The sequence below is a fragment of the Microtus pennsylvanicus genome, chromosome 3, assembly GCF_037038515.1.
Source record: "Microtus pennsylvanicus isolate mMicPen1 chromosome 3, mMicPen1.hap1, whole genome shotgun sequence".
In the NCBI taxonomy this organism is placed as follows: Eukaryota; Metazoa; Chordata; class Mammalia; order Rodentia; family Cricetidae; genus Microtus; species Microtus pennsylvanicus.
Window position 1 is genome coordinate 133,674,477 of NC_134581.1, and position 21,129 is coordinate 133,695,605.

The following is a 21,129-nucleotide window of genomic DNA, read 5'->3' on the forward strand; positions in this document are numbered from 1 at the left end:
CGCTAGTGGACACACACTACAGCAGTGGCAGGATCCACTAGTGGACACACACTACAGCCCTGGCAGGATCCGCTAGTGGACACACACTACAGCAATGGTGGGATCCGCTAGTGGACACACACTACAGTGGTGGGGTAAAGAAAGGGTCTTGAAGACGAGGAACACTGTGGTCAGCCTTCACAAAATGACAGTGACCTTCTTAACAACTAATTACACAAGAAGTTGCTGAGCAACTCAACAGGGACTGTTCAGTAGTGGTTTGCTTTGGAAGCAACTGAAAAGGTGAAAGACTTGATAAGTGGACGCCTCTTGAACTGACCTAAAATGAAAATGAAGTTGATTTCAACTGTTGTCCTCTCTTATTCTACACAGCCATTTCTCAATGTGATTGTGACATGTAAGGAAAAGTGGAGTGTACATGACAATTGATAATGGTTAGTTAGCTCAGTGGTCAAACCAAGAAGTTTCGATTCTGATGAATCTGTCAAAAACCATCCCACCTGAGAAGTATGCTTAGCAAATCCACGAAATGCATCAACAATTGCACTGCTTTCGGCTGGCACTGGCTAACAGGAAGGCCTGATTCTCCACAAAAGGCCTGACCTTACCTCAAACAACCACTGTTTCAAATACAGAGCAAAGCACCACATCACCAAGCAACTCACTACTGCTTGTTCAAGAACCTAGAAAACTTTCTGTCATAGAAATAATTCCACAGCCAGGCAGTGGTGGTGCACACCTTTAATCCCAGCACTCAGGAGGCAGAGGCAGGCAGATCTCTGTGAGTTCAAGGCCAGCCTGGTCTACAAGAGCTAGTTCCGGGACAGGCACCAAAGCTACAGAGAAACCCTGTCTCAAAAAAACCAAAAAGAAAAAAGAAAAGAAAAGAAAAATAATTCTACAATTAGCAGGATGCAGAAATTAGTCAGATTCCTCGTGTGTGTGTGTGTGTTTTATACTACCTGGATAAATACTTCTTATTGGCAAAAGTTTGTTGATCCTTAATGGTTCCTATTCTGATGAGTAAAAATGTATTCAGGCCTAGCTGTAACAATTTAAAATTCATAGACCAGAACAGCATCCTTTGGCATCCACCAATAACATTACTTATTCCACATTAGCTGTTATTAGCTCACTAAATGCTACATCTCTTCCTTCATACATTGATTGTGCCAAATTCTATCAGCTTTTAAGCTTTACCCCATCTGTCTGCTAACTACTGAGCCCAGGCACACTCCACTCCACTCCCAGTCCGTCTTTCTGCAGCATCTTGCCCTGACTGACTTGCTCAGTTTCACACTCGCTCTCTCTTTTGGAGGTCCCCTTTGGCGGCTCTCCTCTTGGGTCTCTATCCTAACCAGGCTGATATTATTTGTCTTTTTTCATCTATTTTAAATGCAGTGATTTTGTCTAGTTTCTTGTTTGTCTCTGTAAGCTGTTCTTAAAGAAATCAACTGCCACTAAACAGGAACAGGAAAAAGCAGTATTCCTATATACTTTCACAGAAGTGAAAGCACTTTGCAACATTATTTGTATACATAACGTATATTCAAATACAAGCAAGTATGGGGAAATGACTTTTTTAGAAAAATAAGTACACTTACCTCCATCAAAGTCACAAAACACACCTATTTTCTCAGGAACAGGAACATCCAAAGCTTTGACCTTATTGTTATGTTTGGCAGCAAATGTGTTCTGTAACCAGCTGTTGACATGGATGCACCAACTGGTGTTTGTCTTTCCTAACTGGTCAAATTTTCCCAAAGTTTTGTATGCTACGCCCACACTGTAGGATTTACAATCCTTCTGGGCTTTGACTTCCCAATAATGCTGTCCACCTTCAATAGCGGTATCTCCTGCAAAAGGTGAGGAAAGGTTTTGACTCTGAGTTGTCCTTGAGAGTCACAGATCTTTACTTAAAATATGTTCTACAACAACGTAATTTCTCTTTTAGAGTAAATCTCAGTGTTGCTCAGAATAGCCACAAGTTCAAGATCCTTCCACCTCAGCCCCCGAAGTACTAGACTACAGGCTTATGCCGTCATACCCACTAAATTTAACTACTCTTTCCATGAAAATAACCATGCCAACAACAGATACTAAATACAGAGTATGTGCTAGAAATTTACATGTATTGCTTATGTTTATATGAATATAAAATACTTTAAAGCCTTTCTTTGTTAAAATCCCTTCACGGATTATATATTCATGAGGCATACTCTATGAGCTGAAGTAGAGATTTAAAAGTATCAGTAGGTCAAACTAAAGATTGTAAGTACTTGTAACTCTCAAAGTATTCAGGTTTCAATAAGGAAGCTTCTACAGACTTGTTCACATACAGGAAGGCTTTCTAGATGCTAAGTAGGAAGCTTACAGTGTACTTACTATGTGACCTTAAATCTGAGAACACTATGCTTTATCCTACCTAGCACTGTGTATGACTCCCCAGTAAAACGGTCTCTGCTGCCTCTTACTGCTGGTGGCCTGGAGCCTACAGACGTCCGTTTTGGGGATGGTGTACCACTTCTAAAAAAAATCAGAAGCAAAAATAAAAATATTTTATGTTGAGAATGGTTCATAAATTAGGATTACAAATCGCAGCAAAAGTTTCTGAAAATACTTCTCATTGTGTTGCAGCATTTTATTTCATATAAATTATTAAGAGCTATCAATTATGAACACAAATATAAGAAGTCATCAACACAAAGCAGGCTGAAAATGCTAATGTCATGCAGACTGAGCAAGACTTATACCAAGAGCACACAGCTGAAATAAGAAATAATGCCAAAATGAGACAAGACTTGCTGATGGAAAAAAATTAAGAAAGATCTTGCTATGTTATAGCTTATAAATAAAAAAGCAGGTTCCTTATATAACCACAACTAAGAAGTCATTTTATTAGCAGTAATTTTGTTCTTGATCTTCTCTTCTTAAAAAAGAAAGTTACCTGAATCTATGTACTGGAAATATCAAAGCTCAAAGCATGCCCACTACTACAATGAATAAGATCAATATGATCTCCTTTCATAGCAAATAACATGACAGCAAACTGGACATTATTACACTCTTCAACAACTCTCAAAAACTTCAAATAGACTAAATCTCTATCAAGGTAGCGCCCCAGGTTCCACGGTGCACTTTTTGCAGCCTCAGTTCCTTGTAGCTCGCCCTTTAAGATGTGTTTAAAGTACACTTTAATTATACTGAGTTTGCATTTGAAAAGCATTTTCTTTTTGGTTAGTATCCTAAAATTAGGCTCTAGAGAAGCTCAAATGGTCAAGTGCAAGCTTAAGCTTAGCGTGCAAGTATAGGGACTGGATCTCAGTCCTTAGAATGCATGTAAGTCAGGAATGGTGATCTGCACTTGCAACCCTAGAACTGGACAAGTGACAGGTGGGTGCATGCGGCTCTCTGGCCAGCCAACCTGCTTGGTAAGTCCCAGGAAAACAAAAGATCCAGTCTCAAAATACAAGGTGACTGGCACTGGAAGAATACTGCCTACCTATCTACCTATAGTCAAGAACACACGCACACACTCACACATGAAGGAGGGGAGATTTTGAGAGATTATTCTGAGATTATTTAGGGAAAATGAAAATACTTTACTAGCATTACAACTTAGAAGTTTTCCAATACAGTTGCATTAGAATTTTTCTTCCAAAGAAAATAATTTAGTAGAAAATAAATTACCAAATAAAATTAAAGTACAAATCCCTCATACGCACAAGAATAAAGATATTTAAAGTCATTTCATATGATCCAATAACCTCAGTTTTCATTGTTTAAATGTTATCTTACTGTCAAGAACAGGCTGATTAGATGATTTTTGAATAATTAAACTAAACTGAACTGCTCCAAGTGTCCACTTTGTAGTGAATGATATTAAGTATCATGACTACATAGAATAAAATCTGCATGTTTAGTTTAGTTCTTCCTAAAAAGATCAAAAGTCCAGTATCTTTATAAAATTTTAAAAATACATTAAAAGTGAAAATTGAAAAAAATATTCATAAGCATAAATGTTGCTGTAAATAAAAACCAGCAGTATATATGAGAGACTATTAACAGTGATTAATTAACATGCTAGAATAATAAAGATATTCTTTCCTTTAAAAAGTAAGATTTGTAAATTATACATTATGTTTATTCAGACAACATGAACAGGGATGAATGAGGACTGGAAAATGAACATTTCTGTGAAGTTCCTGGGGCAGAAGTGGAGCAGGAAGAGCAAAAATGAGCTGAGTGGGAGTCTCATGCTTTTATCCCAGCACTAAAGAAGTAAAGAGAGGAGTGAGTATAAGGCTGGAGGAGACAGGAGCTGGGGACTCGATGGTGTGTGACTCCCAACTACTGGAATTACAGTACTCTCTGTTTCCCTTTGAGACTGGACCAATATAGTGTACCCAGAGTGGCCTTGAACTCACAGAGATCCATCTACCTCTGCCTCCCAAGAGCTAGGATTAAACGTGTATGCCACCACTGCCTGGCTCTGCACTCTGATCTTTGGGTAAGCTTTATTTGCTGAAGCACAAACAAAATATCACCACACATATTTAATCTAAATAAGCCATTCTGTTGCTTTAGAAGTGTAAAAATCCCTGCATTAGGTGCAACATTAGGAAAGCTTGAAAAGGAACAGGGTTAAAAATAAAAATAAAACTGGCCTAACATGGCTCATAAATTATAACAAAAGTTTTAAATCTCTGAAATATCTATGCAAGACAAGACTTCTGTGTGATTCACAAGTATCTGCTAACATTCACTTGAAGCTGGTATCTGAAACAAGCTTCTCCAGGAGACTATATGACTGGGCAATCAGGATAGCTTACCAAAGACCACCTAACACAGTCACCAAAAATATTACTGCATATTAGCTTTCCTCTCGGCAATTTAGTTTCATAGACTGATATTTACATATAATGAACCGTTTTAGCTAATAAATATATTTGTAGAAAATACATTTGGAAACTAGAGAGGGCCTGGACTGTGCTTTAGAACAGCAGCCTTTCACTACATCTAGCTGCCCTCTGATCCCCAGTCCTCTGGGAGAGGCTAGCACGCTGACCAGTCATGACTGTGATTGCTTCTCAGCTGAGAGATGGAGAAGGTTAGTAAAAAAGATCTTTCTGTGAGTAATCAGCCAATGATCAGTGAAAGAAGATGAGAAAGAAGTTATAGTAAAAGTATAATTAAAGATAGCAAGAATTAAAAGCAGCATGCCAGGATGCTATGATGTAGACGCAACTGTAACAACTGGGTAGTGTCTCTTTTCTTCCTGTTCTGGTGCTAGGGGAGGGATCAGGGATGTGTGTGCACATGTTACAGAAGCACTCTGCAACTGAACTGCATTTCCTGGGCCCCTATGAAGAACTCTTAAAACTCAAATTATAACAGTGGCACAGGAGGGCAGGGCAAGGAGCCACCGAAGAAGTAAGTTTAAATGTTTCCCTTAACAACAGACATGGACTAAAGATGTCAATAAAAAGACAATGCACATACAACCTAATATGTGGTGCCTTCAATATGTGGTTGCTATGGTAAGTGAAGTACGTTAGGGACGGAAAATAACTGTGAACAGGAATCACATACTGTGTCCTCAGCACACAGGAGATATACAGTATCTTTACTAAAATATGGTATTATTGCTGAAGGGCCACCTGTGCTCTTTCAGTCTTAAAACTGGAAAAAATAAGGTCTTTCAAATTTTGTTATTATTATTATTTGAGTTTTCGAGACAGGGTTTCTCTGTTAACACCCATAGCTGTCCTGGAACTAGATCTGCAGACATGTTGACCTTGCACTCACAGAGATCTGTCTGTCTCTGCCTCCTGAGTGCTGGGATTAAAGGTGTGTGTCACCACCGCCTGACTAGGGTGGCTTTTTTTTTTCGGTTTTTCGAAACAGGAATTTTTTTGTGTGTGTAGCTTTGGAGCCTGTCCTAGAACTCACTCTATAGATCAGGCCAGCCTTGAACTCAGAGATCCACCTGCCTCTGCCTCCAGAGTGCTAAAATTAAAGGTGTGTGCCACCACTGCCCGGCTTAGAATTTTTTTTTATAACAAAGTGTTAAGGTAAATTGAGCAGGCACAACATAAATTGAGACAGACTGAGATAGACTGATGAACTGAGAAGGCACAAGGGAGTCAGAATCAACAAGGACATCTTTCCAAACTACCCAAGGTTCATTTACTCCTCCACCAGTGGGTTCTTCAACTCTCTGCTGGGAAGAAACTCATTCTGAAACTATTTTACAGGTTCAGTACTAAACATTTAGAGGACAGTAACAGTAGAAAGAAGAAAAAAAACATTTTACTGAGTCTGGCTTCAAAATATAATAAGTGCTCATCTAAAGAACCAGAGAAACATAATTAAAATGAATGTGACTTACCAGTAGTAAAGAAATACAGGGAAGCATGAAAAACAGAACGAGAGATAACTGCTGATGTGTCAGTTAGCTTCAGAGTTAGGTTAAATGAAGAAAATATTTCCACTTTAGTACCCCCGGCCTCCAGCTCGGCAGTACATTCTTGCAAGGCCGACAGCCATCACCTTGTGTAACAAACAGTGCTCTATCCAACTTAAAGGTATTTTGGCAGCTTAACTACATTAAGCACTTTTGAGTACCCCTAGAGCAAACTGTTTTACCAGCTTTTCAAATGATTCACCACTCAATCCAGCTTGTTCACTACTGTTAGATAAACAGAATGGGTTCCCCTACTTTGAAACAACCATTTTTCACATTGTCTATCAACAATTCAGGCTTGTAGGCTTGCTTTAGTCCCAATCTGCCTTTTTAGTCTTGTCACTCTTAGAGTACTTCATAACTAAATGTGCCAGCCGAAGTGTTAATTTTTAGATTGTACTTGTCTATTGCATTTCTTCCTGTTCCTCTTCACTGCATGATGAAACACCACATATTCTTCCACTTCTAGAAGAATCAGTCTAAATACTATTTCTTGAGTAAAAGTCTTTCAGAACCTACTGTGCTAATTTTATAGGCTCTAGATCCTGACGAAAACCCTTTTGTGACATTTCACTCCAAACACAGAGCCAGGAGGTTTGAGTAGGGAGCCTTGGTGTCAGACAGTACAGTGGTCAGCCCTGCTCATACATACCAAGTGTGGAGAACACCCAGTTCCCATAGCAGTGTCTAGAGGGACTCATATTCCTTAGCTAAAACAACACTCAGAGACCGAGCAGTCTCCTTAGCTTACTAAGCTTTATTTAGAGACCTGTTCTTATGGAGGAAAGAGCCCAGGCAAAGACACGTTTTTAAAATGTATGTACGGGGGAGCCAGGTTTTGTCACTGTTCCCACTTCTTTAGCACTCTACTCCATAACCAACACAACCTTTTGCCTGGGGCTTTCTGCCAGTGACAAACTCTTCCACCTATCACCTGTGTTAATTCAGCCAACCTCCCCTGGGTGCCATTCAAGTGAGGAAAACAGAACACAGGGTGGGTGGGCACCCTTTTCTTTGAGACCTTCCCTACACTATCATAGCAAGTCAGCCAAGCCTCATCTGTTACAGCTGTTTGGCACAGAGTTCTAACTGACCGGCACAACATCTGGCAGCTGAACATCTTTCTTTTAGTCCATCACTACACACAGTGATCACCTTGTATCATTGTTTCAAGTATATTTATCTTATCTATATTAGACTTACACTAAGTTTTTTGAAAGCAAGGACAGTGACTATCCCTATAAATCCCATAATATCTATGATATATTCCACAACAAACAAGTATTTATGAAAAAGATAAATAAATGTATACATCTTAGGCAGTCTTAACCCAAAAATCTGAACTATTTCAATGCTGAAAACTCTTAGCACTGATACAATGCCATAAGTAGGCAATGCCATACGTAAGCTGCAGCAAGTAACAGTCAAAACAATGGTACACTAAAACATGGCAAATTACTTTCATTTAATTAAGGTGCACACGAAACAAATTTTGAGTTTAGAGTTGGGTCCTAACCTTATGATAGCTCATTTATATAGGCAAATATTTCAAAATCTAAAATACTTTTGAATCTCAATGGTTTCAGGTAAGAGATACTCATATAACATAAACAGCCAACATATATAATACCCTTAAAAGGAGAAAGATAGAACAGTGTGAAATGCTAAATACAGTCTACAATTTTCCAAGCTGCCAAATTAAATGTTATGCAGTCTATAAAATTCAAAAGCATTTTATTTTTTTCAATTTTTTATGGTTTATTTAACTTTATTCTATGTGCATTGGTGTGAAGGTGTCAGATCCCCTGCAACTGGATCTTCAGACAGTTGTGAGCTACCACGTGGGTGCTGGGAATTGAACCCAGGTCCTCTGGAAGAGCAGTCAGTGCTCTTAACCACTGAGCCATATCTCCAGCCCCCTCAAAAGCATTTTAAAACACAAATGCAATCACTTTCACCAATAAACCAAAAGGCAGAGACGACTTTGAGAAGAGAGTGCATGTGGGCATCTGGTAAAGATACACGATATCGTCACATAAACATCTTCTTACTTGAGCAACCTGCAACAATCCCTGTTTCTGCACTCTTAGTCATTTCATCAATGATGTTCATTGTTTTTAACTGGATACTTTTGAAATTACGTAATTACAGAACAATCCAAGCCCATCTCTTAGCAAATGCACATAAAAGCAATCAATGATGTTATTGAACACAGTTAAACAAGAAAGATGCCAAGTATAAGTAAAAGCAGGGTAAAAATCAAATGAGGAATAGTCTTTTTAAAGCACAGCACATGTTATCATATCCAATGTAACTCAGAGAATGCAGTGTACTACGATGCTGCAAATCCAAACACAAGCTACCAGTAGAGACAGTCTACACAGAGCAGTGTTTTAACTCATGAAGGCTGCGGCAATGGCGTCTGCTTATTGGTTAAAAGAGATTATACAGCCAAGCTAGATACTAAGTCCTAGAACTAGACAGACACAGATCATCACCTTGCGTGTTTCTTCAGTGAAGTAACATGGACACTGTCAGATAAAAACAGGCAACTGTTAAGACACTACTTTACAACTTAAACTTAACATCTAACCACAGAACTGAATGCTTGCTGAGTGAGCTTTCATTCACTGTTCAACTCACAGACATTAACCATCAGTCTGAACAAAACTTTACCATTGAAAACTTATGGTTTCCATATTCTGATTCATCTAGGAAAACATAATAAAAACAAAAGCCCCCGAAGCCTGCCCTTGAGTGCAGTGGGCTGCTCTTCAGCAGCAGGCTTGGGACAGAAATGCTCAAAGTCATTTCGTGCAGCTCTCTTTCAGGTAAAACAGATGACCTATAAGCCTAGACAGAGGTCAAGAAACTTCTCTGTAACTAATTCAATTGGTGCACCTATAAACATTAAAAACAGATTGCTGAAATAAAAATATGTGACACAATAAGGAAAGAAATTAAGAAAAAGGTATGAAAAATGTTAATTACAAATTCAAGTTTTGACAGTTGATATTCTTCACCTCTGAGTTATTAATATAATCATAAACATATTACTGTGCAGAATAGACATTGAAATTATGACGTATTGTCAAATAAGAATCAACATACAAGCACCTGTCCATACAGTAAGAATTCAGTAACAGTCATGGCCAGAGACAAGTCAATGCGTAAGCGCTTGTCCACAGAACAGGTGTAATGACTGACTTACCTGCCCTTGTTCTCTTTTCCTTTAATTTTACTTTCTTGGCCTTTTCCTCCAGTAGGATCCCACTCTACACAGGAATCTTCAACTTTCAAGTTCAAATGTGATGATGAGTTATCTAAACTGAAGTTAAGAGCTGCCCAAGACAATGTTTAACAAATGTAAGACTTCTCCACTGTCCGGAACATACCTTCCATATTATTTCTTATTCACTGAGCCAACTTTGTACAAAGAGAGAAAACCTTCAATCCCTAACCTTCACACAAAAACCTTTCAATGCTTAGGTTGTAGTCTATAATTCCCACCTATTTTCAATTACTTTCTCTGCATACACTAACCAAGTACAGTGCACTTGCACTGCCAATGCTATCTCTGCTTCTACAGAACTCTCAGTCGGCACACAGTAATCAAGATCTCATTTTATTAGAATTATCAGTTGGTTCTCAGTTGATTGTTCTGACTGAATGAAAGGGAGAACTGGTACAAGTATGGAGGAAGAAAAAGCAACATAGTATAAGAAAGAAATTTAATGTAAGAACAGCACAAGTATTCTCTCTGAAGCTTTAATGCATCAACAATTTCACACCTAAACTCTCATTAGTTCTAAACTGATATAAACATGGATATACTGGGGCCATGACGGTGACATAAGCTGAGGAACTGAGCTAGATGACAGATGTCTTGATATACAGAGTAGAGGGGAAAAGCATCAATTAATGGAAAAGGTAAACAAAAAATATAAAACAACCTATGCTTTTTAGATTATTTGATGTTTTGGGGAACTATATGTACTATTCAAAGTCCTTGGAAGTGCTTACTGAGAAAAACAGCTTCCCTTTCTAAAAACTGAGGAAAAAAATCATTAAAAGAAGTGATTTCACAGCTGTGCAATGCTGTTTCTTCTCTTTGTAGTGCAATTTCCAAACTCTTAGAAGGCATCACGTATAGAGTTACACATTAATCTGCTTCTGCTACCTCCTGCCAAAAGTTCATACTTTTGTTAATTATAGATTAAAGAAACGTCCTTTACAACACACCTTTGCTTACAGATACTAGGTGAAATTAGGTAAGGCCTTTTATGAGCCTGTGATCACCAAACAAGAAAGCACATAGAGCCCAATGATTACCCAGTGGATGGAGCAGCCTTTCATCCCTGATTCTGGCAAGAGCAATTCAATTCCAACACGCTTCATAGCCATTGTTCATTGTTTCACTTATGACACATCTGAACAAAAATCTACTGACTGCACAGCTACAAATGTCACACTACACAAGGACGTCAACCACTCTCAAAAGCTGCGTCTATGCAGAGTAAACAGACAAGAGTAATTGCAGCTTTTCAGTAAAAAGAAGATAGAATTCTTTATTAGGTAGATACATTGAGACATTTCTAAAGTCAACTGCTTTATGAAAACAGTTATATTCTGTACATTAGGTATTCGGTTATACAGTTAACAGCATTTATATTTTTGAAAGAAAGAAACCTGGGCTTTACCATGGAGGTGCCATCAATTGCCTATAGCTTACTAAAATCCCAAGGCCATTAGAAAGAAAAATCCTAGGCTATTCCTTAATATTTTTTATGATGCAGTAAAGAGCCATCTGGGTGGCAGGAAAAGGCACTACCCCAAACCACTTGTGATTCAAATCAAATACCACACCATCCAAACACAAGGGCACAGGTTCCCAAAAGTGAGTCATGTTTAGTCTTTTTCTTTCTCTTGACACTAATACTTTATCTGACCTCTCTTAAATCATACATTTTCTCTATGATAACATGGACAATACTCTAAAATCAAAGAATAGAGAGCGAAGGGTTGAGAAAAGACTCGCTGTCTTGAAGGTAAGATCCTGTGTCTTATACTACAGAGCTAAACCACAGACACTATTGTTTGAAGTTGGAGAGTTTTGTTAACTAGTAATATCATTTATTTTTACATGGAAGGAAAGGATAACATACCTTAAAAATTCTGGTGACAAGACCTTATAATACTCATCACTGACAAATTTTATGCCAGAAGGAATAATGCTACACACACTGAAGGGACCGAAAAAAACAATGCTAAGTGTATTACAGTTTTATGGGCCTGAACTATTTAACTGCCACCTCCCCTTCCCTCCATTCTCTACTGGTATACTGACTGACATTGGGTAGTCAAAAATAGCAGGAATAAGCCAAGTAACTTAATAAACAATTGTTCAATTGTTTTTTAAAAACCTGGACTTTTTTTTTTTACAATGCTTGTGTTTCCATTAATAGTCACATCAGTGCTACAAAATAATCCCAGAAACTTTATGATCCGTAGTCACATAAGAAATCATTTTAGAATCATGGTTCCTGGGTTTCAGGGTTGTACTTTAACCTAGGCTATCCCTGGGGGATTACTTCTATGAAACCCCAGAGACTGAAATCAGCTTAGTCTTTCTCTAAGAACCCCAAGACCAATCAAGAGTATGCTTGGTAAAATCCAGACACTGCTAAAGGAGCAGCTATCAGACTCCCAGGAGGCCATAAGCCTACTAGTTTCCAACTTAAATTTTCATAAAATTTACAGCTTGTCACAGTTAGATCCAGGTTTGTTCACAAGGAACACCAACAACCCAAAGATCTGCTGCTCCTTGGAGTTCATAATTACAGTAACTCACTCTTTCCTGACAATGGGCAGAAGTAGATCAAGTCACATAGAAAAGATTATCTGCCTGGAAATTTTACAAGGCTTTGAAATATAGAAACCTTTTTAAAAAACAGTAATATCTCATTTTAATAATAAATAATTCAAAGCAATTACATTTCTTCACTAAGCTATGTATAATTCTCAAGTAAAATTATTAGCTAATTCATATTACTTCAACTGGGAATTTTCCTAGGCTTTATGCCACAGACATTACTGAGTTTGTATCATCAGAAACTTACAGACCTTGAAGGCTCAAGCACTTGCCTACCATGCATAGGGCCTGGGGTCAAGTTATAGAACTTGAACTTTATTGTGGTACATGATTATCACCTACATCATGTACTAGCATGCATATCTACTCAACTGCATCATAAATAAACTAGAAGTCAGTGGGTGCTCCAAGTCTCAAATACAGATTATAATGTAGAGTCTAATTCAGCAAGAAATCTCAGGCAGTGATCACCTCACAAGTGGGGAGCTCTGGAAGAGTGGCTTTCAAATTGGCAAATACCTAAACGTTCTTCCGTGTTACAAAGGGGGACATTCATAAATCTAAACTTCTCTGAGAGAACAGAACTTGGGTTAGAAGCCTCCAATAAAGAATGCCTAGGACCTAGAACAGATTCCTATACACATCTAGAGCAGCTCTAGGGACGGAGGTAAATACATATTTCAATTTTCCTCTTGTCATTTGCAGTATGGATAGCAGTAATATCTAGCAGTGATCTCTCAAAATGATCTTAATGACCAAATGATTAATTTTTCATTATTATGACATATGTGTGTATGCTATATAAATATTAATAAACTGTATAAATGGTAGTAACTGCAAGAAAATTTGGGAAAAATAGAGAGAATGTCTTGTTGCTGATTCATAATTAATTCTCTGAAAATTACAGACAACTTCAGCAATGCTTACCTATTTACTCTAACCCAAACTGTGAACTAAACACCCAGAGGCAAGTATAACATCACCACCTCAGGACAGTGTGATGGCTTAGCAGGTAAAGGCACAAGTTATCAAGACTGCTGACCTGAATTCGATCCCTGAAACCTACACAGTGACTCCCACAAGTTGTCCTTCAACGTGCATGCATGCAATGCCCCCCACATATGCACACAAAATAAATAGAAATCTAATTTAAAATTAAGAAGAAACCAAATAAATAAAAATAAATGAAAGAAATACTGAAAAATACTATCATCTGTCTATTTTGCCCACAAGAATATAATTATAAGGGAAAAATCTACTATAAACCACTACTACTCTAGTCCTGTTTTCCTGCCTTGTATTTCCCACATTGGAAAAGCCAGAGGTAGGTGGTAGGAAGAAATCCAACCACACATGAAAAAGACCCTGACAAAGTCTCAAATAACTTCTAACGGCAAATTCTCTCGTCTGTTGTGCAAATGGCTGCCAGCCTTACCTTTGGTCTCTAGGGTCACTGGATCGGAATACTCTCCAGCCACAGCCTTGTTGCAAGCTCGCACTCTGAAATTCATATACTTTGAATCAAATTTTAAGCCTAAAAAATGAAAGTTTTTAAGTCATAAAAAGTAAGGAATTCCTTCCCACATGTGTGAGTGTGCATCATCAAGCAGACATTTTCCTTCTCAGAAAGCTATTTACTTGAGAAGAGCATAGACTTATGGTAAATGGATGGTAATGACTGAAAATCAGTATAATGTCTTACCTAATATCTTCTTCAAAATAAATAAACTATACAATTACCAACAGTTTCAACACAGTGGTAACTAAAACAGCACCCTCTCAGATTTTGTTAGAAGTGGCGCTGTGCTGGGTGCTGCTCCCGACCATGCAGATGTGCTGTTAGCCATGTGCTGTATGCACTTGGTGTCTACTGTACACAACACCAGCCCCTGGGAAGGAGCTAGTGCTCAACACGACAGCTCCTAATGTATCCCGCTCTGCACAGGACGCACCAAAGAGCCCAGCTAATATTCTGCCATTCAAAGCATCAGAAGTCCTCATATACTAAGATACCTTTGAAGAAGCATTCAAAAAGCCCACACAAAAAGAAACCTTAGTTAAGTCCCAATTCTGTGTTAATATGGAAATAATCAATCCTGTGGCAGTGAAAACAATGGGGTTCACAGCATCCCTGAAATGTGGAGGTTTGAGTACAACAAACAGTTTCTTTACTTAGTAAAAAAAAAATTAAAATTAAAGATTAGCTGGGCATGGTGGCACAGGCCCTAATCTTAGCTCAGGAGGCAGAGTTCAAGATTGGCCTGGTTCATAGTGAGGTATAGGCCAGCCAGGGCTAAACAGTGAGTCTGTCTAAAAAAAAAGAAAAATAGATTACTTTGTTTCTATATTATTCTAAATACTGTTTCTATATTATTCTTTTATATTTTATATACACTATTTAGCAGGTTGCAGATTATTAGTAATTAAAAGTTTTACTGATATTTTAACAAAAAATTAATTCATATAATAAATATCTATACAAATCAGTTTGGATAATAGAACTTGATTTTATCATCTAAAATAAAATATTTTTATGACACTGATCTTCTAAGGATTAGACTCAGGATACCTGCTAACGTGTATTCAGTACCCTTGATGTTATCAATCATTTCCCAGCACCGCTCGTCCTTCACACGCGGGAGCCCATCGAAGTTTGTCTTCCTGTATTCCATCATGAAATGGTCAATCTTACTGTCTTCTTCAGGCATTCTCCACGCTACCGTGACAGAGTTGTCAGCCACCAGACACTCTACTGGATCTATCTCTGGAGCTTTGGGGACTGCAGAGAAGAAAAGGGGGCAGGGGATATCATTCCTCTTATATTATAACACTAATCAAATATTTATGCTTGGCATTCAATCTTTGCTATTTCCTCTTTTTAAATATTCAAAAATGAATCAGGCTAAAAGAAAGAATAACATACAAATTCAAATTTTTTCCCAAAACCTCTTTCATTGCCAGAATATAAAAGTTTGCATTTCAAAGTTTTCTCAAATACTCTTGGTTTATTAAAATTTTGAATGGCAACAGGTAAATTCCAAACATCTATCCATGTTAAAAATAATGTAGAATGACTTGTTACTTCAAAGCATATTTTAAATCTATAATTTTAAATGTTGTTTGATACAAATTAAATCAGTATTGGCAACCTTTGAATATAATGATTAAATTAATTAAAAATTGTTTTCTGTGCAGTTTTAAGTGAGTAGGCAAATAGAGAACAGTTGGTTACCAGGTATGAACAAATATATTAAGTTAATAACAGGACTAGCTTCTGATATTCCAAAGCAGAGGAAAATGGCTACACTTGAATAGTTGACAATAATTTATTATATAAAATAGTGACATTTTTAATGCTCCCAACACAAATGTTTGGGGTGATATAATGAAAAATAATTTGATGATGGCTTTTTGATTTAATTGCACATCAAAATATCACACTAGACTCCAACAAGTTTCACAAGCCTTAAAAAATAATTTTAACATACTAAACAAAACTGAATTCCTCATTTCTCAAACATATTTAGGAGTTGTCAACTCCCAAGAGCTTTACAATATATTAAAACAAATGAATTCAATGAGCTATAATTAACATGTATGACTGTAAAGTGATTTATTTTCCATAAGAGAGATTTCATAGCTTTGCAACACTGTATAAATAGCACAGATGTGTCTTGTCTGAAATCTGCATATACTATATTGATATCATATGCAAATTATGTTGATTTTAAAAAAAGAGAATTAAAAAAATATTTCTCTTGGGCATGGAGGTACATGCCTTTAGTCCCAGCACTTGGGAGTCTGAGTTGGAGGTCATCCTGGTCCACACAGTGAATTCTACAGGCAGATAAGGCTACTACACAATGAGTTCAAAACAAAATTTATTCCTGGTGTGCAAAGCTAGATCAACATTTAAAACTGATGAATATATTCAATAACATTAATAAAGATATGATCATTTAGTAAATAAAAATTATAATGACAATATGCAATACTCATGATAAGAAATTTTAACAAAGAAGGAGTAAGAAACTTGACTAAACAAGAATATTTCCGGGGGTTGGAGAGAGGGCTCAGTGGTTAAGAGCAGTTATTGCTCTTGAAGACAACCTAGGTTTTATTTCCAGGCCCCACATGGCAGCTCTCAACTGCCTATAACTCCACTTCCAGAGGATCTGATACCCTCTTCTGGCCTCTGTGGGTGCCAGGCACACACATAGTGCACATATATAGGTGCAGGCAAAACACTCATACACATATAATGAGTAAATAAAATATTTTCCAACCTGTTCATATTAGTGTATACCTGTAACCCCAGCTCTTGGTAGGCTGGGGCCAAAGGATTCTCAAAAGCAAGCAAATAACAACAAAATTAAGGGGAAGAAAAGGAACAACTTCAAGAAAGACTAGAGTTAACAGCATATTTATCAGTGAGAAACATAGGACCTTACCCCAAGACTGCAAAACTAGGGTGAAGATCTTCCCCTCTTATTATCGCTACTCAACATATATCTGGGTATATCGAAACCCAGCAAGACAAGAAAATAAAGTAACTAACACACACAAACTCAATAAAAACAAAATTTTCTTTGCAGATGAAATAACCAAAGGGGAAAAAACCTAAACTAAACAAATATTAGAAGTGTCAGGAGGCCACAGAATTACTGTGGGGTGTGAGGGATGAGTACATGGAGCAAAAGAGAATTTAACCACATGAACTCATTCCTTGTGGAAATTCTGCTTGGCAATGTAGTAACAAATGACCCCCATCAAAGCCCAGAGAATGGTGCAGTATCAGCAGAGAAGCCCAATACAAAGTACAGACATCAGTTAAGAAGAAACTGTCAAGCCAGGCATGGTAGCACACACCGTTAGTATCAGCAAGCAGGAGGTAAAGGCAGTCACATCTTTGTGAGGTAGAGGCTAGCCTTGTCTACAGAGTTCATGGAAGTCAGAGCTATATAACAAGCCGCCAACTTAAAAATAACAACAACAAAAACCTACATACACAAAAATAAACCATCAGCATTGGCCTGTCAATTGTTTTTAATGTACCTTACCATTCAAGATGGTAATAATAGGGGAAATTGTAGAGGAAGAAATAGGTTTCAAAATGCTAGCTCTAGTATTTGCCTAATTTTCTATAAATTTAAAACTATTATAAAAAACCCAAAATGCTAATTTTTATAATTACAGCAGTGCTGAGGAAGACAGCTCAGTCAGTGAAGTTACCACAAGGACCTGAGTTTCATGCTCAGAACTATGTACAAAGCCAGGCACTGTACTAGTACACTTGTATACTCAGCTCTGGGGATGCAGGAGCTTGATTATCAACTAGACTATTCCAATCAATAAGTTCCAGACTGGTATGTTTTGGAATATTTATTTATACTATAAAGATGTATCCTTGCCTAAGGCGTCTTCTGATTAGTTTAATAAAGAGCTAAAAGCCCAAGAGCTAAGCAGGAGAGATTAGGTGGGGCTGCTGGGGGAGAGGATGCCGGGAAGAAGAGAGGCAGGGAGATGCCAGAGAGTTGCAGAACAATCCAGACACACTCCAGAAGAGAGGTAACTGAGCCATGTGGCAACACATAGATTAATAAAAGCAGGTCAGTTAAGTTATAAGAGCTAGCTGGGAGCAAGCTTAGGCTAAGGCCAGGCCTTTCATAATTCGTAATAAGTCCTCGTGTCAAAGTATTACTGCACTGGTGAGAGTCCCCATCTTAGAAAACATGGCGGTCAGTCCTGAAGAATAACACCTGAACGTACACATGTTCAGAAGAAGGCAACAGAGGTACATACAAAAGAAAAAAAAACAAATGGAATTGGGAATTAACCAAGTCAGTACCTCAGTAAAATAACAATAAGCTGAAAGGAGGAGAGGTGACCAAGTTCTAATGAATATGAGACTGCCCCAAAGTTCATTTTCTGTGTAAATAACCATATGAACAATTCTTATATGCTACATCTTAGTAAGACAAATTGATCTCGTCACTGCCATCAGGGTTTGTCCTGTGAAATGTAGCAGATGCTCATCTCTACTGCTGAGAATGATGCAGGCTACCCAGTGTCAGAGAACAGACCACATATGCCCCCAATGCCCTATAACCTACATCTCAGGTCAGCTGACATCTCACGAAAAGTTTATTAGCAGGAAGAGTCTTCTATCTTGTGAAACAAAGTAAACTACTAAAAACTGGGGACAAAGGAAAGAGAAATTCAAGTAGTGACACTTGGGAGGAAAAAATAATTTAAGTAGTGTAAGAGTGATCTACTGAGTTGAATTCCTTTACAGTCAATGATTTTAAGATTTATTTTATGTGCATGAGTATTTTGGCAGTGTTTATTTACATACACCATGTGCACATGTGCAGAGATCAGAAAGGCACTGGATTCCCTGAACTGGAATGAGCTATCATGTGGATACATGAAATCAAATCAAGTCCTCTGAGAAACAAAGTCCTCTTTACTGTTGACCAGTTTCTCCAGGCCTGTGTTAAATTACTGATAGAGAAGGATTTATGATTGACACTTTGTCAACTCTTTTCTATTTGTCTTGCAGTTCTTCTGTTTCTTCTTGTTCTCTTCCTTTCTCCATTAAAAAAAAGAGTGCTTTGATCAGGTTCCATTTCCTTTTTCTTTATTTCTACTATTGCTAGGATTTGGGGGAAGTGTGGTTACCATGTCACTTACATAAAACACCGTGGTATTATCATACATATATATTGGTTTTCATTCATGTTTACTGATTATTAAACACTTTATCAAAGCAAGCTAGAGAAACTCAGAGAATAAGTTATAATTCCTTTCTAGTCAGAGAGGTCCCAGAGGAAGCAATGCTAAAGAATCTAAAGAGGAAATCTTGTGGATTTCCCTCACCAACTCCATTGGTAATCAGATGTATGCAATGAAGTCTCCATAAGGACCAAAATGACTACCTTCAGAGAACTTCTGGGAAGCTAAATGTTACACTAAGGAGAAAGATAAATGAGAACTCATCCAGACAAAATCCCACAAGGGAAGAATCTCCTGCACCTGGGCTCCTTCTAAACTTCACCCTACTATCTCTTCATTGAACCATTTACTTGTACCTTTTGAAATAGCCTTTGTAATAAACTGGCAAATGTAAGAACAGCGCTTCTCTGAGCTTTGTGAGCCACTGCACCAAGTCAATGAAACCTGAGCAGTGGGTTGTGGGGATTTCAATTTTAATTTTATTAATTTTTTATTTAATTAAAATATAATCACATCATTTCCCTCTTTCCTTTTATCCCTCTAATCCCTCCCATGTACCCCACACTCCATTGCTCACTTTCAAAATCATGGCTTCTTTCTTATTGTTACACACATACACAGCTAGATATATATCCAACCTGCTCAGCCCATTTAGTGTTACTCAAATGCTTGAGTATTTAAGGACTGACCATTTGATACTGAATAACCAATTAGGGGCCTCACCCTTTGGAGAAAGCTGATTCTCCCTCTCAGCAGAATCTCAATTTTCTTAACAGCTAACAGGTTCTGGAGGTCTCAGATTTGCAACTGGGCCTACAGCAGAAATTTTGGGGACTGAACTTAGAACCTGTGGATCTGGTGTTACCTTCAAAAAGCGCGAGGAGTGAATCCAATCAAGAAAATTAGATGTGTGTCTGTTACAGAAGTGACTGCTTGATTGCAGAGAGAAATACACAGATCTATATGCAGCAGTTAAAAGGAAGGTCAGAAGGGAAAGAGGAGGAGAGAAGGGGAGGGGGAGGAGAACTTGAGTGAACGGGACAGTTGAGATGGAAGAAGGACAGAGATGAGAGCAAGGAAAGAGATATTCTTGACTGGGAGTCATTATGGAGCTAGCAAGAAACCTGGCACTAGAGAAATTCCCAGGAATCCACAAGGATGACCCCAGCTAAGACCCTAAGCAATAGAGGAGAGGGTGCCAGAATTGGTCTTGCCCTGTGGTCAGATTGATGACTATCACAAATGTCACCATAGAACCTTCATCCAGCAACTGATGGAAGCACAGGCAGAGACCTGCAGTGGAGCACTGTGCTGAGCTCCCATCCAGTTGAAGAGTGGGAAGAGTTAGAATATGAACAAAGAGGTTAAGACCAGAAGGGGGATACCCTCTGAAACAGTCTACCTGAGCTAATAGCAGCTCACCAACTCCAGCCGGACAGCAAGGGAACAAGCATAGGTCTAAACTAGACCCTCTGAATGTGGGTGACAGCTGCATGGCTGGGGCAGACTGGGGGCCACTGGCAGTGAGACCAGGATTTATCTCTACTGCTTTTTCTGGCTTTTTGAAACCCATTCTCTTTGGATGGATACCTTGCTCAGCTTAGATATAGTAGGGAGGGCCTTGGACCTTCCCTAAAGCAATGCACCTTACCCTGAGGTAGCGTGGGTTGGGGGAGGGAGCTGGAAGGAATGGGAGAAGAGGAGGGCGTGGAAACTAGGATTGGTATGTAAAATGACAAAAGATAGTTTGTTTTCTTTTTTAAAAAAATAAAAAGAGCCATTTGATATGTTATATACAGAAAACCCACCTTAAATATAACACCACTTACAGTTTAGGCAAAGATATACATGACTGACGTGAATGAAAGGGAAATCAATCCAGCTGCGTTAGTTTTGGACACACTGGACATTAGAATGAGGGAATTTTCAAGGATAAGCAGGTGTGAAGCACAAGAAAGAACAAGAGTCTAATCAGTCTAAACTAACAAGACTGCAAAGAGATATACGCATGAATCCAGGCCCATGAGAGACTTCAAGAGTCGTCTACCAGGGCCAG

At 38.1% G+C, this 21,129-nt stretch overlaps 1 protein-coding gene across 4 annotated transcripts in view; it reads right to left on the bottom strand.

Moving 5' to 3' along the window:
* Window positions 1–21,129, bottom strand: part of Fsd1l (fibronectin type III and SPRY domain containing 1 like) — a 75,019-nt gene that overhangs the window by 10,628 nt on the left and 43,262 nt on the right. For 2 of the 4 annotated variants that reach the window (XM_075967205.1, XM_075967207.1), the window contains 6 exons: window positions 14,908–15,117; window positions 13,774–13,872; window positions 9,678–9,807; window positions 8,965–8,997; window positions 2,426–2,526; window positions 1,605–1,856 (listed from right to left, as the gene is read on the bottom strand). In XM_075967205.1, the coding sequence (XP_075823320.1) occupies window positions 1,605–1,856; window positions 2,426–2,526; window positions 8,965–8,997; window positions 9,678–9,807; window positions 13,774–13,872; window positions 14,908–15,117 (825 nt within the window). The remainder of the gene's footprint in view (window positions 1–1,604; window positions 1,857–2,425; window positions 2,527–8,964; window positions 8,998–9,677; window positions 9,808–13,773; window positions 13,873–14,907; window positions 15,118–21,129) is intronic. The other 2 variants (XR_012910077.1, XR_012910076.1) reach the window with 2 other exon arrangements.